Source organism: Ciconia boyciana, chromosome 7 (assembly GCF_034638445.1).
Source record: "Ciconia boyciana chromosome 7, ASM3463844v1, whole genome shotgun sequence".
Lineage (NCBI taxonomy): Eukaryota > Metazoa > Chordata > Aves > Ciconiiformes > Ciconiidae > Ciconia > Ciconia boyciana.
This window is the reverse complement of record NC_132940.1, coordinates 38,053,681-38,079,416: the sequence shown is the minus strand read 5'-3', so window position 1 is coordinate 38,079,416 and position 25,736 is coordinate 38,053,681. Positions and strand designations below refer to the sequence as shown.

General features: G+C 45.1%; 2 protein-coding genes across 21 annotated transcripts in view; both read right to left on the bottom strand.

The window, feature by feature from the left end:
* Positions 1 to 5,471, bottom strand: part of GAL3ST2 (galactose-3-O-sulfotransferase 2) — a 13,725-nt gene extending 8,254 nt beyond the window's left edge. The window contains exon 1 of one of the 3 annotated variants that reach the window (XM_072868329.1): positions 5,345 to 5,471. In XM_072868329.1, the coding sequence (XP_072724430.1) occupies positions 5,345 to 5,361 (17 nt within the window). In that variant the 5' untranslated portion in view covers positions 5,362 to 5,471. Of the gene's footprint in view, positions 1 to 4,910; positions 5,066 to 5,344 lie in introns of those variants that run through there. The other 2 variants (XM_072868331.1, XM_072868334.1) reach the window with 2 other exon arrangements.
* LOC140654704 (inhibitor of growth protein 5) lies at positions 5,200 to 25,736 on the bottom strand. Of its 18 annotated transcripts, none has more exons than XM_072868312.1 (16): positions 25,489 to 25,733; positions 24,638 to 24,719; positions 23,712 to 23,878; positions 22,290 to 22,401; positions 21,220 to 21,313; positions 20,022 to 20,157; positions 19,799 to 19,860; positions 14,222 to 14,622; positions 13,574 to 13,631; positions 11,843 to 11,982; positions 10,955 to 11,148; positions 9,677 to 9,845; positions 8,510 to 8,653; positions 7,903 to 8,045; positions 6,923 to 7,088; positions 5,200 to 5,665 (listed from the first exon to the last, which is right to left on the bottom strand). In XM_072868312.1, the coding sequence occupies exons 3-16, from the start codon at positions 23,820 to 23,822 to the stop codon at positions 5,406 to 5,408; spliced, it is 2,190 nt and encodes a 729-aa protein (XP_072724413.1). In that variant the 5' UTR covers positions 23,823 to 23,878; positions 24,638 to 24,719; positions 25,489 to 25,733; the 3' UTR covers positions 5,200 to 5,405. The 18 variants fall into 18 exon arrangements, 17 of the variants coding, with proteins under 17 accessions (XP_072724413.1, XP_072724410.1, XP_072724412.1 ...); XM_072868309.1 differs by having other exon boundaries at positions 24,648 to 24,719; XM_072868311.1 differs by lacking the exon at positions 25,489 to 25,733 and adding an exon at positions 24,980 to 25,321.

Here is a 25,736-nt window from a genome sequence, read left to right as displayed (position 1 = left end):
ACAGCATTTCTTTTTAAATCACAGCTTCCTCAGGCCAGCTCCAAGTCAGAGATTAGCAAGGTATAGGGTTGCTTTCCTTGAGTTTCTTGGTAGAATGTGAGCCAACATGCTGTTTTACGAAGAATTTCTAGGGTTATTCTTGGCACAGTGTCAGCTGCTGCTGGCAGGGGGGCCACGTTTAACAGATTGCTTTCTCCTGCTACATTACACGTCAGCCGTGCGATTTCTTGTTCAGAAGCTGATAGAGCCCATCAATCACAAAAGACCATTTTTTACACTTTTACAATTGATTCATTGCTCTCTGCTGGGGTGTTGTACACGAACGAGCATGCAGCCACTTGCTCATGCCCCGACAGCAGGATGGAGAGGAGAATCGGAAGGGTAAAAGTGCAAAAACTTGCAGGTTGAGATAAAAGCAGTTTAACAGGTAAAGCAAAAGCTGTGTGCGCAAGCAAAGCAAAAGGAATTAACTCACTACTTCCCATTGTGGGCAGGCATTCAGCCATCTCCAGGAAAGCAGGGCTCCATCACGCGTAACAGTGACTTGGGAAGACAGAGACCGTAACTCTGAACGCTCCCCTTCCTTCTTCTTCCCCCAGCTTTTATTGCTGAGCACAGCGTCATATGGTGTGGGATATCCCTTAGGTCAGCTGGGGTCAGCTGTCCCAGCTGCATCCCCTCCCAGCTCCTTGCACAACCCCAGCCTACTTGCTGGTGGGGCGGGGTGAGAAGCAGAAAAGGCCTTGATGCTGTACAAACGGTGCTCAGCAACAGCTAAAACATCTCTGTGCCATCAACACTGGTCACAGATCCAAAACACAGTGCCATACCAGCTACTATGAAGAAAATTAACTCTATCCCAGACAAAACCAGTACAGCGAGTCAAGTGCTTCCTCACTGTGCCAGAAGACCACTGCTTCAAAGTGTTGAGCGTCCACATCCACATCATTCTAATATTTAAGTCTGTCCCAGAAAAAACAGAATTTTGGACATGAAATTCCTACCACAATGATTCTTTATAAAAATACCCCCCCACACATATATATACCCACCCTGTCCCTCCCTCCTATATACACCAGTGAACCAATATTTGAAAGCATCACTGAGAACATGGAAGAGAAGAATAATACTTGTGTTTAAGGTCTAGAAAAGATACTATAAGATAACCCTACAATAACTCCTCCCTTCTATTCCCTCAGGGTAATTGCTCTACTGTTTAGCTGAAACAGTAAACTTACATTGAGCTTATGGATCTTCATGTGTTAGGAAGATGGCTAAATGTAGCTGTCCCAGAATTTCCCTGGCCACAGCGTTATCTGTCAGCCCTAACTCCCTCCCTAGCACTCTCTCCATATGTAGCTGAAAAAAGGCAGTATGGAAAGTTCTGCTTCCCAAAAAGAACCACTCACGTGTAAAGCCTGTATTTTAAACAATTATGGTCAGTGATCTGGGGGAAAAAAAGAGAAAGAATGGCATAGGGAAAAGGCAGAGAATATAAACAGCCTGATCTGGAAAGAATGAGCTGCATCAGCTTAACTTGGCAGAAAGCAAATCCTGTAAATTTCTTCTCTAACAACATCATGGACTTTCCATATTTTTGCATCACCTGATACACAAGCAGCACAGGCTGACTGCGTTTCACATTCTGTCTTCTCTTTGCTAATGATGGCATCGCTCACTTTACTTAACCCCAGAAGAAAAGATGATCAGCTCCTCTCTGGGTGGTCCTGAGGAATTAAGGGAGAGGTGGGGAGTGCACTGAAAGCAGAGAGAAAGAGGGAGTTGAAGGGAAGAGACCAGAGGGCAGGCCTAGATATTGGCACTGCAGGTCGCGTAACGCACGGAGTTAAAAGCATCCATGCGGCCAAGTTGAGAGAGTTGTGGCCTTAGAATTGTATCATGAAGAGAGTTGCAACACAGTGCTGAGCGTAAGCCATCATCCTTAATGCAATTCAACAGCTTGCAGCCTTGTAGAGACAGTGTTCTGGTTAAAAACAGGAAAAAAAAAACCTCTGTAGGATGATTTTCTTCCAAGAAAATGGCTCTGAATGAAACATCTATTTCACTGCATTGTGGAAGAGCACAAATCACTCAAAAGCAGCTAATGGACAAGACAGCTACTGGGTAAGACAACCACCTTTCCTAGTCTCATGGAGTCTGGTGAGGCCTCCCAAACCAGTACACCTGAGTAAAAACCATTGATCACCACCCCCTGAGCACAGCCTGTGAGCCAGTTTTCTACCCATCTCACAGATCACCCATCTGGTCTGTGCCTTGCCAGCTTGTCCAGAAGGCTGTGGGAAACAGTGTTGAACGCTTTGTTGACAATCCAGGCAAATATCCACTGGTCTCCCCATGTCGACAGAAAATGTTATTTTGTTGTAGAAGGTGGTCAGGTTAGTGTGACACCAATCACCTGCTTCATTTGGATACTACAGAGCCTGGGTTAAGAGAGTGACATATTGGTAAATATGGATGTAACTAGCAAACACTGAGTAGACCAGGAGATGACTCAGTAGCAGATGGCTTGGCCTGCCTTCTGATAACAGAAGGGTGACAATGTGGTTTTGTACACCAAAATGTAAATAACAATCTGTCCTGTCATCTCAAAACAGAGATAGACTGTAGCAAAAAAAAACCCCAAAAAACAAACCCAAAACAACAACCCCCCCCATCTTAGAATAGAACAGTCCAGCTGGAAGGCACCTACAATGATCATCTAGTCCAACTGATGACCTGTCTACTTCAGGGCTGACCCAAAAGTTAAAGCATATTATTAAGGGCATTGTCCAAATGCCTCTTGAACACTGACAGGCTTGGGGCATTGACCACCTTCTAGGAAGCCTGTTCCAGTGTTTGACCACCCTCTCAGTAAAGAAATGCTTCCTCATGTCCAGTCTGAACCTCCCCTGGTGCAGCTCTGAGCCATTCCCATGCATCCTATCACTGGATACCAGGGAGAAGAGATCAGCACCTCCCTCTCCATATCCCCTCCTCAGGAAGCTGTAGAGAACAATGAGGTCACCCCTCAGCCTCCTTTTCTCCAAACTAGATAAACCCAGACTCCTCAGCCACTCCTCATAGGACATGCCTTCCAGTCCTGTCACCAGCTTTGTTGCCCTCCTCTGGACGCAATCAAGGACCTTCCCATTCTTCTTAAGTGGTGGGGTCTAGAACTGCGCACAGTACTCAAGGTGAGGCTGCACCAACGCTGAATACAGCAGGACAAGCCCCTCTCTTGACCGGTTGATTATGCTGTGTTTGATGCACCCCAGGACGTGGTTTAGCCTCTTGGCTGCCAGGGCACACTGCTGGCTCCTACTGAGCCTGCTGCTAACCAGCACCCCCAGATCCCTTTCTGCAGGGCTGCTCTCCAGCCACTCCTCTCCCAATTTGTACTTGTGCCTGGCATTACCCCGTCCCAGGCGCAGAATCCGGCACTTGGACTTGTTAAATTTCATGCCATTGATGATTGCCCAATGCTCCAATCTATCTAGAATCCCTCTGCAAGGCCTCTTGTCCCTCCAGAGAGTCAAGAGTGCTCCCAGTTTGGTATTGTGAGCAAACTTGCTAATGGTGCATTCAATTCCTGCATCCAGATCACTGACAAAAATATTGAACAGCGCTGGCCCTAGAACTGAGCCCTGAGGAATACCACTGGTGACTGGTCACCAGCCAGATGTAGCCCCATTCACTACAACCCTTTGAACTCTGCCCTTCAGCCAGTTCTTCACCCAGCGCACCATGAACCTACTCATCTCACAGTTGGACAACTTGTCCAGAAGGATGCTGTGAGAGACAGTATCAAAAGCCTTACTAAAATCTTCACTAAAAAAATACTCAAACTGAGGAAACAGAGACAGTGCCTGGGATTTGTGAAGATCAAGCAAGATCCCAAGTCAAAAGGATTGTTCCATAATGTGACTCCTAATAGGTATAAAAGACATGTCCAAACATCCCTTATCCTCCCACAAGTGTCCCTGGCCAGACCACACAGACATGCAGAACAGGTCACAAGCTTGTGAGTGGGCATGCAAAAGTGATGAGAGAATGAATATGAGTAAAATCAGCCTACTTTAAAAATAAGATAACCCTCATCTTCCATTAGGTCTTGTGCTGACTTCTGATACTTTCCTATACCACCGTCTTCTTTCTCTCCCCCTCCTGCTTGAGTAAGCCTTTTTTTTAATGCATCTTTTGCAATCAGGGATCCTCCTGAATGCCAGATAGGCTGATTTATTTTCCTACTCTCTTATTTTCCTGACTATTGCCAGATCTTTCAAGCTGCTTTTGGATAACAGCTGCCTGAACCATTCTGTGGCCTCACCGACTCGAGCACCGAGCAGGGCACTGGCTGCGGGCACCAGTCTGCCCACTGGCCGGAGAGCTTCAGAAACACCTCTGCCAGGGTAAGGGGGCACCTCGGGAAAATAAATTAGTACTGGTATGCACAGAAATCTCTTTTGCCTTAATGCACCACATGCACAGTGCAGAGAAAACTCTGGGCGACTTTATCTGTCATTACCTCCACCCAGCCTAATCTAGTTTGCTGGTTGGGAGGGATACAGATTCTACATATCTCTGTAAATCACTAAGATAATGGCTCTTGCCCTCTGCAAGAGCAAATCAGGACTTGCTCTCAAGGACAGACTGGAAGACAAGGAAGGAGGAAATAATGGCATGCCTAAAGCATGACCCTGCCAGACAGACATCCTGGAATCCCCTCCCTCAGCCTGGCTGCTGGCATTGCTCCTCCAATTGATACTACCCAGAAGTTAGGTCTCCGGGCACCCTCTCTTCTCTAGCCAGTCCTTCCAGGACTGCAAACCTGTACCTGCATACTGTACGTGGGACAACACTGATGCCTATTGGGGACAGCCTGCAGGTGGCATCACTAAAGAGGCCATAACCTGATGTTGTTGTGGGCTTTTGGACGAGCACATTAGATCAAAACAAGTGAGGAAGAGCAACATTTTCACTTGGAGATGGTGGTATAGCATCCACAGGTTCTTCTCCTGTGCTTCCGATGCTTCACTTGCACACCCCGAGTGAGAAAATGCCTCTTCTGGCTGGTGTCACTTCACTAATAAATCAGAGCAAACTAAGGCGAAAGAGAGTTGGAATATCCACACACAGTATCTGCATGCTTGGTTTCAGTGTTCAGATTAAATAGGAAATCCACATGGTCAAAACTAGTAATGTACTCTTATTCAGAAAGAGCAGGCACCCCTGAACAGAGGAACCACATTCCTTTACTTGTTCCATTACACTACGGAAATAAAACAAGGAGCATTCCACGTGCTTGCTTGATCCATCAGTTTGTTCATAGCTAAAGTGCAGTTACCGAGGTAGAGATGCCATCCTCGTGTGATGGTTATCTGCTCGTTTCTCAGTGCGTGCTGCTCTCAGGAACTGGAGGGCAGCGTCTTGTATGGATTGAGGATCCCTTTGGGGTCTAACATAGCTTTGAAACGCTGCATTAGAAAGACTGCCTCATTGGGTTTGCTGTACTTAATGAACTGCTTTTTCTTGAAGCCCAGTCCGTGCTCTGCACTGATACTGCCATTGTATCTTGCAGTCCACTCATATACAAATGGCTCAATGGCATCCAGCAGGGAATGGCTATAGGACTCCGCTGTGATGTTCAAGTGCAGGTTTCCATCTCCTGGAACAAAACATTGCAGAGGTCAGTCTGTAAGAAAAACTCAGTGGCCCTGCAATGGAGACTCATTACTGTCTCCTCCATGTACTCTAACAAAGGCACTGTTGTTTGTCTCCAAACTGTGCAAAAAAGGACAAGTTCACTGTCCTTCTACAAACATCAGGCCTCTCCCTGTACAAATAATTCAAATAGGATCTTTGTTTTTCCATGCTTTCAGTACAATATTTGAGGAAGTGTCCTGCATTAAGCTACTTTCAAATTCCCACTCTTGTGATTTAAAAATTGAAACAACTGTGCTGCATTAATTATTGTCCCACTATTGAGATGGCATGCCAAAGGCTTCCCCAATGGTATTTCATAATGATCATCAGATTTTAATATGGCCCTTCATCACTTTCTCTCTCCCTATTATGTTTGTGCAATGTTCTAAATGCACTTTGGCACTGTGTCAACAGAAACAAAGCAGCAGAACATTTTCTCCTTTTGCTACTTGCGTGTGATGGTATTTGATTAAGCACATAGTTGCTGGGTATTCGGAAGACAAAACACACAAAGATAAACACAACTTACTCATTCTCACTCCAGAACCTCTTCCTGCATCCCAGCAACCCCTCACAGTACACAGCTTAATCCTCAATACCAAGAGCTTCCAGAGGCAGCCTTTGTTATGCAGACTTGTCTTTCCATGTCTTTGAAATAATCCCAAGTTAACCATACTGAAGAGTGTTCTGGTTTTTTGGTTTTGTTTTGTTTTTTTAAATTGAACAGCTCTGCTAAGCCACCAATTTATCTGTATGTAAAATCAAATTAGTTTCAAAGCATTCTGACAAATGTACTGGCCTTTCTGTGCATTACTTTTATGACTCTCTTTTGGAGGGTTAATGGCTCAGACATAATTGATTTCCAATACGACTAATTACTTTGGACAAGAAAGTGTTTATCTACCAAATGTGTCTAAGTACATTAATCAAATTGATGGTCCAATTAAACAACCCACATACTTAAATAGAAAGTACAGAGCAAGAAGATACAAATGACCAGTTCAAGTGGCTGGCTGGCTAGCATATATAGAATACAGTCTGAAAGCAATGAAATTCAAACATGAAAATCCTTATGCATCCTCCTCTTCTGACAGCTCTCAGCTATTTAGTCTATGCCTCTCACTAATGTAAAAACAACCTTTAAAACTACTAGGAAGTTGCACAGCAAAACCTGGAGCACAAAAGAGCAATCACCTCCTTTCCCAGCATCTCCACTTACCCAAGTGGCCGTAGCCCACCACGTTTTTGGCACTCTGGCCCAGCCAAACCCTTGTGTCAGTCACGAGATCATACAGCTTTCCCACAGGGAGAGAGATGTCATATTTGTAGACATAGCCGTCGTGAGTGAGGGCCTCTGTGATCCTCTCCCGCAGGCTCCACAGCATCTGATGAATCAAAGATCAAAGAAATCCAAATAAACCAAGTACCTCTTGGGTTCCATGCTTTGTGGCACAGAGGGAAAAAGAGCCTTGATTCTTCCCTTACAACATCAACTTCAGATTTCGCTCGATATCCTCTGCCTCTTGGAACCTAGTAATAACGCTTTCTTGGCAGCATTGTACAGTAAAGTGATACACCAACTTTTCAAGCTTGACAGTACCACAGATAGAAAGAAAACAGGCATGGGCATTCTCTCCAAAGCTGTTTTTGGTTTCCCAAGCAGTGCGCATGTGCCTCTTCCAGTTTAGTACTGCAAGGGTCGGTTTGGGAACCGGGACTGGAAGAAGCAGTGTAAAAGACTCATGTTCACTGGGCAGACACAAATCACTCTCCTCCTCATTGAGACACTAGATGTCTGTCTTGTTCCCTGGGACCACAGTCTCTGGCTCTAACACACTGTCATGCTGGCCTACAGGACTTTGCTCACTCCTGGCCTCGCTGACAACTCGGCTTCTGGTTTCAATAGTTTTCAGGCAGTTTGGGTCCTACCCCAGCAACTACTAAGAGACGTAATTCATGATTCTGATCTTTTTAAAAGAGAAAACATCCACTGAAACCCCAAATACTCAGGCGCTCTGGGAAGAATCAGCAGTGGCAAGTATTCCGTCTTAGCGTTCTTACTCAATATGCCAAATAAGCTACCAGATCACTCAGGGACATTTATACCAAACATCAGTCTGAACATTTCCCTATTAAAAATACAAATCCAGGCAGAGAATCATGTAAAAGAGATTTGCGCAAGAGGAAACGATGACTTGCCTTTATTTTCTTATCATCTGTTGCCACAGTTCCATTAGTGACCAAACCAGAAGTCATGGCCTGTTCTATGAAGTTGTTCAATTTTTCTTCATCATGGGTCGAGTTGGAGCCCGAAGTTTCAATTAGAACATAAAAAGGGCTGCCTGAAAGTGAGGCAGAACAGAATAAGCAGATGCTCTGGGATAAAAGCACAGGAATTTAGTGCAGGTTCTGGAGCTTTTCCCAAGCTTGGCACATTTCACGAGGTCGCTCTACTGCCCAGATTCTCTGGTGCCACACAGAAGGGCAGCTCAAGTGGCAATCTCTTATCTGTAGGGTACTTCACTTACATGCTCTATCCTTTACCTAGCGACTGCTTTTCAGAAAACTAGCAGTTTTGTGGAAACATGTAGAAGTAAAAAGTCTTTAAAGATAAGACCTCCACCAAATGTGTTTGGAATTGAATACTGGGTACAAAAATTATGAGGGATGCCCACATGCTCCTTGACATATATATATATATATATATACACAGACATATATATATACACAGACATATATATAAAACGAGGCTAAAAATCCCCAAGCAGTACAATGCCTCTTTCTACAGCACAAATGACACTGGTACCTGTCACTGGGCTGGACAGCTTGACATGTCTCTCAACCAGTTCCATGCACTTCTCATCCATGAACTCACAGGCAGACAGGATCTCTCCCAGCATGGCTCTGCAGGTTGTAAATGTTTCCAGAACCTTCGTGAAACTCTGACACCCTTCAGACAGTAGACAGAGAGGAATCAGGAACAAAAAACCAGCCCCCCAAAACCTTGTAAAAAGTTTTTTAAAGTCTATCAGGCTTCAAGTCATCTTTCCCATCTCTAGAAAATGTAAACTGCTACCCTTTGCAGGTTTAGATAAGCATTTCCTGTACTGGTTTGAGCTGGGAAAGGTTTCAGAGCAGAACAGCAGGAAGATATAGCAATTAGTCTTTGTTGTGGCAAAGACCTCTTGAACACTCTAGAACAGTTCATACCAAAATGCCTGCCCCACCCTCAGTTCTCAGCACAGGCAAGAAGGCAACCCAACAGAAATTTAAAGGCCACTGTGAGAGTCCAGGCAAATTCTGGGGTTCACTGCATGTATTCCACAGGTCTGTCAGCACTTGGCTTCTACCTCTCTGCTCTCAAGGGCACATCTGATACAAGCAAGCTGTTTGAGAAGCCCCTGCTGGCCTTGGAGGTTTTTGAGAAAAAAAAAGTCTCAGTGAAGGCTCCCCACAAACAACTCTGTTAAAAAGCCTCAGCAGGGACAGCCCTGCTGGGGCTCACTCAGAAGCAGCTTTTAAGCAGCTGTTCCTGGCCATGTACCATGCTGATCCATGACCTGCAGACTTGACTTCCCAGCCTTGCCTTGTCACTATGGACTCACCCAGTGACCGCTGGATCGTGGCTGCCTCTGCCTACCGTCACCAGACTTGCCCTGCTCACCTCGCTCGGGTACTGTCAGACCAAGCCCTTGTCACTGAGGGCACTGTCCTGCCTGCCTCTTCATCCTCCTAAGCTCCTGGCTCCCCTTCCCTTGCAGAGCAACCAGCCCTTGCAGGTATTTCACATGTTTACACCACAGATGTAAAATATTTGCACAGGTATTTTAACATACAGCACCATTCTATTTCTCATAAACAAGCAGATGCTGGTAGTCTAGCTCAGCAGGCTAATCAGTGCTTTCTTCTCTCCATTCCTATTCCTTTCCCAGCCTCTGAATTCAGGTGTGCTACTATTAATATCAGCTCCTACCTAGGAATGCCAGATTCACAGCCTTAGGTTTCTGAGGACAGAGTATGGAGACAGCAGTGATAACTCCCAAGGTCCCCTCAGATCCAATGAAAAGCTGCTTCAAATCATAGCCAGTGTTATCTTTGCGCAGAGACGCCAAGCAGTCCAGAGGTGAGCCATCAGCCAGCACCTGTGGGAATACGAAAACCCAGTCAAAGCACCTATGCAGAAATCTGTGGTCATAAGCTTGTCTACTACCAAGCTGATGAAAAGCTGCCACTAGCCTTGAGCAGTGGACACCAGCTGCAGTCCATTCCCACAGTCTCATCACTGTTCATCCATTTGCAGCTCTTCTGTTCCCCTCTATATCCTACCTGAGTCTTCCCCCAAACTTTTCTGCTTCTTTTTTTACAGTGCTGTTTGCACATGTTCCAGCAGGACAAGTAATAACAGAAGATCAAGTTTGCTCTGCTTTTCTTACCAGTGGTGGACAAGATCAGCCATTCTCTGCAGACCTAGCTCCCATTATTCAACAGAAACAAGGAACGCTGTTTGAAACAGTGACCATAGTTAACCAGAATGAAGTAAGCCCTCCACCACTTGAGCCTTAAATCAAGACTGAATGTCTCTAAGACATGTTATTAAAGGCTAGAGGGACTAACCCGAGAGACAAAAGCTCTCCTTTCTGGGCCTACACAATAAAACCAGACCAGGCTTTTGTTACCTACCCAATTTATTTCCTGCTCCCAAGCCCCCAGTTTTTTTTAGAACCACTAATCCCAGCCTTTACACACAGAAGCACAGGCCTGTAGGGCAGAAGCAGGCTGAGGAACAGGAAAGACTCTAGGAGAAAGCCAGCAGCCAAACAAACCGAAAGCAGACAGCTCTATTAAAAGTTGAGTGAGCAGCCACTAGAAGAGTGCTGTAGGATGGATTTAGCAGAGCATTCCAGAGAGCATTCCACAGACCCACCACTCCACAGAGGAACCAATCTCATGCGGGTAACTTGGGCATCACCAAATCTCTCCCTACCTTCTTCTCTGGATTAGAAAACCAGCTAATATCACTTCCATCAGTAAGGACAGAGGTGGAAGCTGGAAACTGCAGTAGCAGTAACACGCTACATGCACGAAGACACTTATTGACCCTTCTCAAAAGAGCCATACAAGGAAAAGTTAAGAGTGGAAGCCTGGAGAGGAACTTGTCTGCATAATGGATAGCTAAGGGCTAGAACAGCAGGGAACAGGGTAAGAAGTAGACGTTCAAACACAGAAGGGAACTGCCAGGTACTCGCCTTACCACTTCCAGTCCTAGCACTGTCCCTCGGAGAGAGCCGTATCTCAAGAGCCGTAAGCCTCCGGCATTTGTGGCCACATTACCACCGATGTGACAGCTACCTTTCGCTCCCAAGTCAAGTGGCATAATAAACCCCTGCTCCTCCACGTACTCGTTGAGTTTCTCCAAGATGCAGCCAGCTTGGCACACAAGGATTCCTGAAACATAAACGTCCTGCTACAAGCCGATGCCCAAGGAGAAGGTGCTGCCTAAAGAGGCGGGATAAGTACAAGCAGATGCAGCCACCTCTTCCTCCAAAACTTCCTGGGGTTCAATTTAAACACACAAGAAGTCCATGCATGCTACAGGGCATTGTCCAACCCCTCCTCAAGCCGAGGGGAGCTTTGCCATTGCCTTAACATCTGGTCATCCACAACTCTGGACTGGTTAAACACAATGAGATTAAGTATATCTCTGCCTGCTGTTCTCTCTCTCTCTTTTTAAGAACTGAAATACTCAAACCAGCCTGGTTCCTAACTCTCCAAATCCAAACAACCTGTAAGTTTTCCCCATCCCTCCCTTCTCTCTGCTAGTGTAGTTACCACTGTTTTCTTCAACACTGTCATTCTGCTCCATCTGCTGGGTTTCTCATCTAGATTTATAAAGAGGTAATAGGATGTCCATGTTTCTCTCTTTCTTCCTCTTTCTGCCACCAGATGTAGTTTTACACCTGCTACTGTTATAAGCTAAGCATTACATCAGCAGCAGGAGCCTGGATGAAACAAACCTGTGACGCCCCTTATGACACTGCTGGGCTGAACCTTGCTGATCTTGCAGCTATCGTCTGCCAGGAAAATGGCTGGCTGAGGGCCTGGGACTCATTTCTGTGCCTCACGTCTCTACAATATTTACCAGACACCTCGTCAAAGCTGATGATCCGGTTCATGAGAACAGTGGAGAGAATGATCTCATCAAAGACAGGAACGCTGCCCCCAACAAGGCCTGTGTTACCCCCCTGTGGGTTCACTGCCAGGTTCCTCTCATAGCAGTACCTGGAAGGAAAAAGGTTTCTGAAGTCCTTTTAGGGCCATAAATTTTAGGGCCACATTTTAGGACCATAATCCAGTCTATCAGAAGAATTTCACTTCCACACGAACGTCTACTGTTGTGTGAGTGCCCAACACTCCTTAAAATTAAGCAGCATTTAGGCTAAAGATTAAATTGATACAAAGGGACAGTTTCACTGCAAAAGTTAGAAAGCACAGCTCCTCACTAAACTCACCCAGCACTGAGGAAAGGAATGAACACTTGGGGTTACCCCCGCACATATCTACAGATCTGCCATGCAAGATCTGCCTGGAAATCATGGCGCTCTCTGTTTACAATTAAGCTATTTATATAGCAGTCTCTGTTACAATTTGACTTCCTCAGTGGGCTCTGACAGATGACCTCTAGCAGTGGTTTAAGACATTACTGCCCTCCTCCTCCCCTCAATAAATTAATGCCCTGTAGGCAACGAAGCATGTGCACCTATGCCTCAGCTGCTTCACATTCCAGCCTGCCATATCCCTGCAAACATCCTCTCCAAATTCACAGAAGTTCTTGCACAACGGATGGCACAAAGCCACACTGCACCAGAAGTTACTTAAGAAGCCCTGACTTTACTGTGCTCTATATATGCTAAAAGCATATGTGCTCTGTGCAGCTTTTAGCTCTTCAGCCAAACAGTGATCCTGCATACTGATGCCCAACTGGAGCTGTGCTCACACCAGTGAACCAGAGAAGTGTTCTTACTGATTTAGTGGACAAAACATTAGCTCCTCAAACTGCCTGATTCTGGCCTAACCTTCTTTCCCTTTTCAGATGGACCCTCCTGAATCCTTCAACACAACTGCTCCTCTTGAGCACTGGTACAGTGTCTAATTTTGACAATTTACTTGAGCAGAAAAGCCATCAATACTGAATCCACTTGCTAATCTCTCCCTGCCATTTCTCTCCTCCACACTAAGCACTCTTAAGACCCTTCTACTCAAAGCCATCAACATTGATTTGAGAAGTCTGCTGCTGCCCACTTAGCTTTTGCAAGGACATCTGGCCAAGAAAGATGAATTTTATTTTTTAAAACAAATGAAAGTTTGGCCTTTGTTTCTGCCCAATACTGACACAACACCATCACCCAGAAAAGCCAAGGCCCAGGGAGAGCACTGAGCCTGGGAAATATAAGGCACAGGTTCAAGCCCCTTTCTGCCTTGAAAAATTTTAGCTCCTTATGTGAAAACAGCCCTAATTAGGATCCTGTAGTTTTTTTAGATGAGCAACACTGCCTACCCACCAGCACATGCATACCCCCACACCAGCAACAGCATGCAGTGTCTCCTGTCCTGGGTGCAGCTGGAACAAAAGGTATGTCAGGAAACAGTGGGCAGTCCAAGGGCAGTGGGGATATAAAGAGCAGAAGGGAGAGCTGAAGTCACCATAGCTCAACCACAAGACACACAGTCAAGAAGAAAACAGCTTCAATAATTCCAATGGTTGAGCAATTAGTGCCTGAACATCTAGAAGTTCCCCTTCACCTGCTGGACCCTCTCAGACTAAACCCGAGTTTCCCTCTTCAAAAAGTCCAGCAGAAAAGGTGCACATTACCTGAGAGCTTGAGATACCTCTGCTGTTGTCTGTGGCTTCAACATCAGCTTGCTACAGCCTGCAATGAAAGCAAGGGACTCTCAAGGCAAGTTGTGGGCTCTACAGAGGTCAGAAAGAGAAAGGTGGTAATGCATCATGTCTGAAATAATAACACTCCCTCCACTGTGATACAGTGTCATTTTAATCACTTGTAAAACAAACATTTTCAATAGCAGGCTTTCCCTTAAAGCACTGTAAAAGTTTTGTCTGTATACGTAGAATCGGTCGCCAGTGGGGGCAACGGGAAATGTTTTATATTCTCACGAAATCTTTGACAAAAGTAACAGAAAATTCACAACACTTGTTTTCTGAGGTTCAGCCAAAACTTCAGAAACTGTTAACTGAACCAATTTGTTTCAGGAAAAAATTAATAAGTTAACAGGGCTTAGATTTTAACAAAAGCCTAAAAGATTACTAGAAATTAGGTAATTCTCAAAGGAATATTTTCTATGAGGAAAACTCATTTTGCCAGGTCTGTAAAGACATGGTCTGTAAAGACATGGTCTGCTATAAACAGAGATGAGATTTTCCTTGGCAGACTTTTCATTCTGGTACCTTAACAGAGAGAGGAGGCTTTACCAAAACTGAAAAATAAACAAGCTTGCTTACCTTGGACTGATTTAAGCCAGTCCACATTAAATGGTTTCAATTCCTCTGGATTTGTGATGACTCTACCTGGCATTATGTGCTCAAAGAAAGCCACATCGCTGTCGGACACATAGGAGAAGGGCAACCGCTGCACTCTGTAACGCTCACTAGTCAGCATGACCTCCTGGAAGCTGGAGGAGGCTGCGTGGAGCACTCTCCTGCCCCGAGGACTCACACCCCACGGCATGGAAACCACACGTGTGGGCGCACCCGGCAGCTTCCCCTGCTGAAGTGTCCCCAGGGCAGAAGTCACGCTCTGCTGTGCCAAGATCCTCCTGTGGAAGCTCGTCAGCCATCTTAGCTGAGTCTGGCGACTCCACACAGAGCAGCCCGGGACCGCAGAGGAAATCCCCATGATAACCCTGGAAAGCAGAGGCCTAGCTCACATGCAAGCTCCCCTCCTTGCCGCCCCGGCACTGGGGGTTCCTCTCCCAGGGGAAGCAACTTAGGCGCTCTCCCAGTTTGTGAGAAGCTGGGAACAGGCCCCTCCACGTGTGACAACCCCCCGGCTCGGCGATACCCCGGGGGTGGGAGGGGATACCCATCGCATAGTACCTCAGACAGAAGATCTCTCTTCCGCTGTGACCAACCACCCGCCAAACCCCAGCTAGGACGCGGCAGCCTCACGCACCCCTCGGGGGGGGGGGGGGGGGGGGGCGCAAACCCGGCCCGCCTGACACCGCTTCTGGGCCTGGCAGCTTCAGGCGTGTCCTGGTGCAGGCAGCAACAGAGGTTGGGCGGCTGTGAGGCACCGCTCACCGCTGCACCCAGGCCCGGGCCCCCTGACGCGGCCAGGCCGAGGGGTGACTCTGCCACGGCGCATGCGCTCAGCACAGGCGGGCGGCAGCGCCGCCTGGCGGTAGGAGGCTGCCGCAGCACCCCCACGCCCGCCTGCCCCGCGGCGGAACGGCGGAGCCGCGGGGGTCCCAGCGCCCGCTGGGGGCTGCCCGCCCCCGCGCGTCCTCGCAGGGCTCATCCGCGCGGCCCACGCCTCTTGTTCATCCCACTTCCTGTCCGACAGCGTCCACACAGGGCACGCCCACGTCTTCCTGTACAGCACAGGCTCGCACAGACCCTGCCCACCATGGCAGCACAGCCGGAGCGTGGGTCAGTCATCCCCACGGTACAGCCACCCACGCGTCGCCACCACAAGCACTCCTGTGCTGCCGCAACATGCTCTCACATGTCTTTGTTCCCAAAAATACTTTATTTATAACAATATAACCATTATCTATAACATGATCCAAAAATACAGATATACATTTTTACTTTACATTCCTTTTTTTTTTTTTAATAAAAAGATTTATATTCTCTTGCATTTACAAAGGGAACATAGATCTAATTCCTTTAAAAAACAGAACAACCAGGTTAAAGTTCTTTCACCTCCAGTTTGGACAAGCTGCAATGAAGCTGAACCCCGCAGGGTATTTGGGTGCTTCGACAATCTTTAGTGGAACATTCCTTTACGTATCACAGTCTTGTTCACCCTTCTCCAGAAAAGTATATTTAACACCATACATTCAAAATTCAGGACAAAGATTTAAATCCTTTAGTAAGCAAAAATGAAGGCTACTGGTATTTCTATTAGAGATTTTCTTTAAACTCCTTAAGCCAGGTGTAAGCGGCCAAGAGATGCTCTTGAGCCTGTCAGAGCCCCTGTGCTGGTAAGTTCTGAATGGGACGGTTTACTGCTCGTATCAGATGTCAGATGTTCTGACACATTAGAGATGTTACATCATAAAGAAGAGGAGCATGTTGTACCTCACACCATTCATGATTCCTAGCGAAGTATCTTTCCTTTGGAGGGCTGATGCTACCTTCTAGAGCTTATTTTCCATTTTAACCAGCAAAGCAAAAAGAAAAAAAGTCTGCTCTTCCAAGCCCCAGAAACCTTGCTAACAAAATGCATTTTGCTGTCCCACCTCACCATCTTTTCTGAGCTGAGGGTGGTCAGCTTGGCACTTCTTCATCCGTAGCTGCGCACTTCCATAAGGGCACATTTCCAGCAAGACCTCCACAGAGGTGCAATGGAATTGTGAGATCGTTTCAAATCAAATGCTTAATCTATGGTGATACCACTTAATCTATGGTGATAAAGCCTTGGGGGGGGGGGGGGGGGGGGGGGGGAAGTTGTACACAATACCATTGGATAGAAGGGGAAAATAAAACCTGAAACGGCATCAACACTAGTCTTCAGGACATAGTAACACTCCTACATTAATCCAGTGTAGCAGGTCAATGAGGTACAGGTCTCACTCACTGATTACTGAATTACAGGCCAGCTCATGAGGTATCATGACTACATTTGCTCTCAAAAAAAAAAAAGAGGCAGAAAGAAAAAGAGGGATGACTGTATTTCTAAGTCCAGGTTTGTGTGACTGCTTTTCCTCCTCCTTCCCTCCAGCAATCTGCTTTTAATTTGTCTGTGTGCTTTCTGGGTGCTATTACAATGGCAACAATGACAAATGTACATCATCTTGTAAACATAACTATGGAAACTTCATACACAACATATGGAGTGATGCAACATAGCGAAGACACGTGCAATATCACATTTTAAATGAAAGGACCCTGGAGACAGTTTTTTTTTCCCCATAGCAGATGCAATAAATCAAAATGTTCACAGAAAAGCTGTCTCAGTATCAAGAGGTTTCTTCTGTGTCAGTCTTGACATACCTGCAGCATCTACAAAGCCCAACAGACCAAAGTGGGGAAAGAAAATTGGCAAGAGCTGTATTCTACTTTCTTTCATTGCAAAACACAAGTATGAGGGTCAGTGTAACAGGGAAAAAAGACTGACTTTTTTTATTTTGGAAACAGTGCCAAAATCTGACTAGAAGTGGTTTTTTTCTTCTGTACTGTTTATTCAGATTGTTTTTACAGCAGAACAAAAGCTTATCTGGAAATTTCTTAATGCCTTGCCAGCAGTCTATACCAAGAGCTCCTGCATAATGGTATGCAAAGTAGTACACAGCCCTGCACAGAGCTGCCATCAACACCCATCAGGGATCACAGCCAGCAAAGTTCATGAACCCTGGTGCGTACTGCTGCAGGGGGGTTTGGTTTGGGGCTTTTTTTTTTTTTTTCTCCTCCACCAGCAGAACCACCTTTCCCCACAACATCTTTTATTGTAGGCAGGTAAGCCCCATAATACAGGAGATATATATGAAGACAAGAGTTAAGTTTGCTCTTCCCTCAACTTCTGCATCTGCTGTAACTCAGAGGAAGGAAAAAAACCAGAAATACTTTTGTTTTCCTTTTCCTGATTTCCTTCTCTTCCTTCCGCTGCAGCAACTGACACTGTGATGACAGCAAGGATTCACATTCATAATCTGAAAGGCAGCTTAAAGAAGTCAAGAACATGCAAATGTGCCCCCCCTAAAAAAGACAAGAAGTCATTTTAAAACATTCCTGCTGAATGTCCTTCATCAACAGCAGTGCTTCATAGCAAATGCTATTCAACCCCCCCCCACCAAGCTACCGCATGCCCGCCTTTCAGCTTTGCCGCTCCATCATAGCAATGCACGCCTTGTCCTCACGGAGCTTCCCCTTAAAGCTTGTCTTCCTGATTTACCCAGGTGCAACACAGGCAAACACAAGTAACAAAAATCAGGCCTTCATCTTATTTTATGAATAAATCTGACCTTCTATCTCTATAAGAATACTGTAGGTTTCATCTTCACAGTAATGTACTTAAAGGATCTTCAGAGAAATGGAAACAGCCAGGAAAGTTAACACCCTCTCTCAATATTACTGTCACTAAGAAACACTGCAGGACAATTCCTTTGCTATTTAAAGGTTTTCTCCCAACAGAGATAAACCTTTTCTAGAAGGAGGTGAAAAGTCTAATGGTTTGCTTCTGTTAGGGTTCATGTGAATGGGGGCAAGATCAAGTAAAATAAAAGCAGTGCAAAGGTAGACAGAAGAAATTCCCCAAGAGAAGGTATGATCATACCTCTCTCCCATCCCTGCCCTGTCAAAACTAAGCACGGTACTTAGCTTTGAGGAAACAGACACTGGAAACAGTAACCAGCTTTCCTGTTCCTTTCTGTACTACAAAACTGCACAACAAATGGACTTCACACCTAAACAATGGAGCCTACTTCTTTCATGCAGGCTGTATCGGAGAAAATTCCTTCTTCTCTGCCACACCAAGCTCCAGGCCTAAACTATTTCCATGACGGCAATGCACCATGCTGAAGATATAGGTATTTTACCCTCCTGCAATGCCTTATGTGGTTTCACAGACTCCTATAAACCAGCAGAGACTACAGCTACTGGCTGCCCTAGCACTTCATAATAACACCAATTTCAGTGCTGTGCAAGTGTAACATAAATAAAATCCCTGTGGCAAAAGGATTTGGGACTCCCTCCCAAAGTCATTTTCTTATGAAAGAACAGGAATTACAACTGGCCACTGGATAATTAAATATCATACCAGAAAAAGAAGGAGGGTAGGTTAAAAAAAAAATTTAAAAAATTCAAAGATAATATTGCAACATGAATGAAGGAATATATTAAATTCTTCTTGCCTCAGAGGATGTATTCCCCTCTACTCCCTACTTCTTTTTCTTTCTTTCCTGAACACAACGAGGACAAAACCTACAGGGGAAAGAGAGGCAGTAATTAGTTCCTGAAGTTAACAACACACAGCCCAATAACTTTTTTATTATTTGGGGACGAGTGGGTGGGAGGGTGGTTTAAAAGCAGCCAATTTAAGTAACTGCAACAATTTTCATGACATGCAGGAAGCCTGGGCAAATAGAAAATTAACTGTACCAACTCGGGTGGGCAGAAGTGACAGATAGTACTAGAAGGCTTCCAGGGCTCATCAGCCCCTCACAGCTGTGATTCACCTTATTTCATTCACCTAGAAGTTACTCCAAGTAACTTCTCAAAGTTTGTCACACAAGCTTCCTCTACAGGCAAAAGAAAAAAAGATATGTTCCTCCAATTCATTCCTTCCTCTCCCTCCAATGATTGCAGTTCTCTTTCACTTAAGCCTGTTTCTGATAGGCATCTTGTTAATTAGATGAGAGCAGTCCATTAAACAGAAACCAAGTACAGAACAAGCCTATGATTCTTTCCAAGATGAGCACATATATAAGCAAAACCTAGAGCAGTCTTCAAACTTTGCTTCCAGAAGTGAAAAAAATAAATACGTCTCTTCTCAACTTTAACCACAGCCACAACTATGTGACACTACAGCAAACCTGAGATGTAACATGCACACATTTACACAAGCCTCAGATCAAAAACTGCTGTTTATCATGCAATTTTGCATATGCTCGGGTCCTTGTTTTGCTCCCACCAGAATCTAAGACCCCTGTGGAGACTTTAGGAAGAAGGTTCCACTTGTACCTCCTAGTTTCACAGAAACACAGTCCCAAACCACAGAGTACTGCAAACCCTCTGATGACAAAAGCAAAGCTCCTCTGTCAGGAAGGGTCACAACAGGGTTTTAATTCTTATTCTGATTCTTGTTGAGGCAAACTGTAGCCTGATAAAAAACAAAAAGCTGTATGTTGTCATACTTACCATTTCCCTTTTGGTTTGGTGGTGAGGTCCACACAAGCAAAGTGGAACCATTCAATTGGGCACTAAAAAACAGAAAGGAAAAACCCACAGAGGAGATGCTTAGTGTTTCACAAATGTTACTTTCATTTTGTATAATCTTGACATAGCAAGTACCCCCCTCCCCCAGATTTCACAGTGTTGTGATGTAATGAACATCTGAAAATAAATAATCTCAAGTGCTTACATCTTGGTTGTCACAGCCAATCATTTCTCCATAGGACACCTGGTGACACAGGCAGTAGGTAGGTTCATTGGGGTCCACTGGCATGTCTAGGACATCTGAGGGATGCACTGACAGGATAGTATCAGCAAACTCAGATCTGTGGACAAGAACAGATTGAGGATAAAACATTTTTCAGTTGTAGGCAACATCATGTTTCCAAGATCTGAATCCCACTTGGGAAAATTAGTTTTTAACAGTATCTTCCCTAAAACACACTGACCCTACTTCAGAGTTTAGATTACATTATCACATATTATCCAATAGTTAAAATCATAATGTGGGTTTGATCAAATACAAAACATGAGCTTGACTATAAAGGATTATGAAAATGATTTGTAGATGCCATGACTACACTAACAAAATTAAGGTACAGATCACTTCTGCTTGCAGACAGAAGAATCTGATTCCCCCCCCCCCTCCCAAGCAGTTTATATATATATATATATATATAAAAAATATATATATATATATATATATATATATATATATATATAAAATATATATATTCTTTTCTCCTTGCCAGGTATGAGTGAACCACCTTGCTCTGACAGGAATGTATTAAGTTGACATGTCAGTAATGCTCAGTGGAAACTATTTTTTTCTTTTCTGCCCCTCCATTTAACCAATTGAAAAATCAGAATTAACAGGCCTCTCTAATATAAATCATATGATAGAGAGGGGACATGCTTTCTTCCTTGCTTCACAAAACCAAATTAGATTACTTAAGACTATTTAGGACATGATTGTTTGAAAACAACTGCCAAAATTCTCCAAGATGTCTAGAACAATAAAACATCAGTTTTTGTCTCAAGGGGCAAATATTTCTTTTTACAATCAAGACCACAAGCAATTGTTAAAAACAGCCGCATGACAAAAATCAAAGCTATTTTCTCCCAGCTTGCCAACAGCAACAGAGACATTGATCTTGTCCTTCCAGACAGAAGGCATTCCAAGCATGCTGTTTCCACATGCCAACCAAAGAGTTAATTAACAAAGCTGATTTGTCCTAAGCAGGGAACTAATGAAATGGAGTAAGACCAGAACACTCTAACACTGCTCACCATCCAGACACGAATCATAAATAGGGTAACATGAGCTTGTGGAAAATTCATGAAGTGTCAAGCCAAAGTCACCAGAGCTGTGACTGCGTATGCCTTACCCTCCTTTGAGTTTCTTTTTCTTTGGTGTATCTTCTTCAGATGTTCGCCTGCCTCGACCGCGAGAGCCTCTTTTGTCTTTCTGACTTCGTCCCTCTATGAAAGAAAAAACCCCACCATTTCAATTTATTTGAATACCAAAAAAATCCCCAGATGTTTTTCTTTTGACGCATTTATTGTTTAGAAATCCTTCTTTCATATGTAATTGAATATGAATGCTGATTCTGAGATACATTTTTATGCCACAAACATGCCAAATAGGCAAGTAGTATGACTGAGCACCAAAGTCTTGTGTTTGCAGTTTTGGCAATTAAATCACTGCAGTACAATGTTAGCCCATATCGTTGCACAAGATATAAATAGCATTACATTTGATTAGACATGATGTAGGTTTTTTTTTTAAATCTCAGTATATTTTTAAACACTCAGCCAGTTAATTGGTTACTCAATAACTAACGCAACTTTTATCTTCACATCCCTGATCTTACCCCTTATTTCATAGATCAAAGGCATAAAGCTATACTGCTGTTAACCATGCTCAAATTTCACTGTAATCATATGAGATTTCCAGTATACATTACCAAAACTGGTACCTTTCCTTTAACTCCTAATTTTTCCTGCTGTTCTCAGCTTGATTAGTATTCAAATTCTGGTAAAGGGAGGAAAATAGACAAATCTCTCCTCAAAATGATCTTAGAACTTACTCAGTAATAGATCAAGCCTGAAACTAAAACTGTTACACTCAAGAGCTGCAAGAACATCCGTTCAGTTTTGTCACAGTTAGCTCCCCCTTGGCTAGTAGCCTCCTTACAACCACTAACCACGCACCACCTCAGGGTGATCTGGCAAGCAGAGACAGTAAGTTAGATCCCAGCACTAGATTTTTCTTCATCTGTTTATTGCCCACCAGAACACTGTAAATATTTAATGAGCATTAAAAACAAGTAGAAAAGTACACTATGGCGTACTTCTTTTCTTCCTACAGAAATAACAGCCTACTTTATAGCTTAGCCTTTCTGGTTAGATATGCTCAGTGCTGGAAAAGGCTGTCAAACATATAAAATTTACACACTTTTGAGGCTTCGAGATCCAGGGTTTTCAAAGTCACTGCCCTCCAGTTTATCTTTCAGATCGGCTTCAAACCGTGCCAAGTCTGCATCCAGCCGGCGGATATGCTTATCCACCTGCACAGAAGAGGAAACCACAAACTGAATTAAAAAAAAAAATTTAAAAATCCCCAAACGAAAACAGGAAGGTCTAAAGCTGTTATTGGCATGAACAGGAGTCTAACACTAATACAGAGCAAGGCATGAAAGGGGTATGAAACTGGAAAAAGGGAAATGGTACACACAAAGGGAATTAAAGCAGAGAGAAAAAGAAAAAGCCACAGGAAAACAGGAAAAAGCAAGAGGACCTAATCCCAATACAGGCAAAGAAAAAGGAAGGAAAAGGGGGAAGGAGGTGACATAAAGGAGAGTCAAAGTAACTCAGACTAATGGTTTGCAGAACAAAACAAGACGATGAGAGATACTAAAAAGAATTGTTTTCTCCCTGCAATTTTCAAAATACATTATTCAACTAATGTCCATGAGATGTGTTGAGTAGATCAGTCTATTTCTTCTGGCATTTCACTGGCACACTATTTGAAGAAATTTAGTAACAAATACAGGCTGCTGCTGACTAACTCCAATATCAAGTCAATACACATTAAGTAAGGATCTTGTACTACCCTGGTTGCAGTAATGGGGCTTACAGAACAGAGATGTAGCAAAGGTATTTTAAGCCACCACCCCCTAACTGTGTTGCTGCAATACCTAGTCCTCAAATTAGTGGTTATCTAGGACACTTTTCAATCCCTGTGAAGTAATTTACTTTTCTGCAGTATTTGATAGCAATAAAATGTACTGCAGCTGCAGATGTAGAAGAACCCAAAGCATCTCTAGATCGGGTCCATTTTCCCATCAGGTCCACTGAGGAAAGTTTGGTGTCCAATATACAACCAGAATGGTGGAGCCGCCAGGTCTGCCTTCTTTTGTCACTTGGAAACCAAGGTAATTGAACAGATTTACTTCAATTCCTCCATAATATAGTACTGAAGTTGACTTCAAAAAATGTTGTTTATGATTAAGACTAGCCCTAAATAAATTATCAGGTGACAGGGGAACTGCTGGGGAGGATGGAGTGGGATAAATTTGTTGGCACTATTGCGCAGCAGAGAGATACTACCAATCAAGCAGTCTCCAAGTGGGATAAACTCATTTAACCTTTCACCAGAAGAGAAGTCTACTTGCCACAAAACCTGCGAATACAACGGAGGGCAACAGTAAGAAAAATAAGCTTGGGAACTAGCAATTTGTTTCAGTAAGATATTTAACCCAAAACATGAATATGTCAGGGAAAACAGACACTGTGGAAATGTCTTCCATGTCCACCAGCAGCCTCATTCCAGACTATGGCCATTTTTAACAAAAGTCTCACTGGTTGTGATCCTCACCATCTCGTATGTCTGCATGGCCAGCTGGACTTTATCATCGCTGTACTCTTTACATTTGCTGTAGGCACTCTGGATTTTCTTCAGGTGTTCCACTCGCTCCTCGGGTAACATGTTCTTCACTGACTCAATGTATTCTGCTGCAAGACTGTCAATTTCTGCTTTCTTATCTGAAAAGCAAAGTATATACACATGAGAAAGCTGTCTGCCAAAGCAAGTATTTTTTTCTTCTACCTCTTTACAGTATTTAGAAGACCTCTCCTGACAGTTTTCTGAATTCCCCTGATCCCTTAATGTATTTACCTTTTTTTTAAAAAAAATGAAGTTAAAGGTATTCACTCTTCAACACTTGTGGTGTGATTCTGATTTCTCAAGTGTTTTACAGTTAATTCAGTGGAGGGGCTCACAGTTAAGACCAGAGACTGAACCGATGGGTTCACAAACTTCAGCCTCTCTTCCCACACGCAGAACATTATACTTGAACATTAGAATTTTAGAATATTTTTAGAACAGTTTTAGAACATTTAATTTAGAACATTAGAATTTACCATTCTAATGGTTCAAATTTAAAATCATTGATGTGCAACCAGATACCAACACAAATCTCAAAAAAGAAAAAAAAAATTGGTCTTGCAATACACACAGCAATCTACAATTCAGTAGATGTGGAAATGCATGCAAGTAAGGCCATCCAAGGGACCATCAGGTAGAGCCATCACACAGCTACAAATTAACACGCAGCTGCTGAAAAAAACCCCTAGTTCTGTGAGGTGGAGCCCTCACAGAAAAGAAACAAACACTGCACAGCGCTCAGTTCGAGAAAAGGAAAAGCATCAGAGGGGAGACACATCCTGTAAAGCTGAGTCTCCGCAGGACTCTTCCCATCCTTCAGGTTGAGGCTCTCCATCAGACTTCGCTTACTGAAATACCTGAACACACCTTCTGTTCTCTGATCCAACTCCCGCATCAGCTGGAAGTTCCTTTGCAGCTCACAAGGCAGGTTTTCGATACCTGGAACAGAAAGGCCAAGAAATACTACAGCCTGTTCTCCTCATAGCAGCCATCCCGCCTTTGACACGCGGCACTGAACCAACTCAGCAGAGCTAGAAACACCACCGCCTTATGGGGCCATCAGTTGGACTACCCACAGCTATGCTAAACGTACACATGCAGAAGCAGCGTGCTGCCCCTGGCCATGACTAGAAGCGCTCTGAGAACTAAGCCTTTGCAACAGGAGGCCCGCACTTGAACGCGCGCTTAGTCTGACGTACCATAAACTGTCCATTTACATCAGGAGAGCTTAGGGACATGTATGCACGCAGACCGGCCTTCGTGCGACTGACGCTTATCCAGCAGCCGCGTCGGTCCCGCTGTTACTAGCGAGCCGGTCGCGCACAGCGTGAGGAACCCAGCGGCGCCGCTGCCCGCGCCGTGAGCGCCGGAGCCACCTGCCGGGAGCGCAGAGCCCCGAGCCCTCGGAGCCCTCGGCGGCCAGCCGTTACCAACGCCGTGGACCGCGTGTGACAACCCGGGGCGGGGCGCAGAGCGGCCTGCCAGACGGGGCAGGCGGGACGCGCGCAGCCGACCATCGCCTCACCGCCCCACTCCCCGACGGGCAGTAATGACGCACCACGGCCGCGGCTGATGACGCACCGCGGCACCGCCCCCCGCGCCCAGCCCGTGGCGCAGTTCTAATTCCCGCGCCACCGCCCCCGCCCCCGCCGCCGCTCGCGCCCCCCGCCCTCCCCCCGCCCCCGCTCGCGCAGGGCCCCGCACTCACTGTCCAGGTAGTGCTCCAGGTACATGGCGGTTGCCATCTTGTGGCCCGCGCCCCGCCGCCGCCGCCGCTTCCCGCCGCCTGCCGGACCCGCATGACAAGGGCCGCGGCCCCAGCCTCATCCCATATTCATAGTCCGCCCGGCGCCCATTGGCCGCCGGGGACGCTCCTACTGCATATTCATGAGGGGCAGGGCGGGCGGAGGGTGGTGCCTCCCTTCTCGCCTCACCGCCTCCCTGGAAGACCTCGGT

Bases quoted from the DNA above. Each gene is read 5' to 3' on its own strand.
- LOC140654704 (XM_072868309.1), bottom strand. From the start codon at position 25,525: ATGGCAACCGCCATGTACCTGGAGCACTACCTGGACA. The intron at 14,623-19,798 runs GTAAGTATGACA...TCTGCTTTCCAG, and splicing joins ACCAAACCAAAAGGGAAATG to GGTTATCATGGGGATTTCCT. The intron at 11,983-13,573 runs GTAATGTGCACC...TTTTCCTTCCAG, and splicing joins GAGGTATCTCAAGCTCTCAG to GTACTGCTATGAGAGGAACC.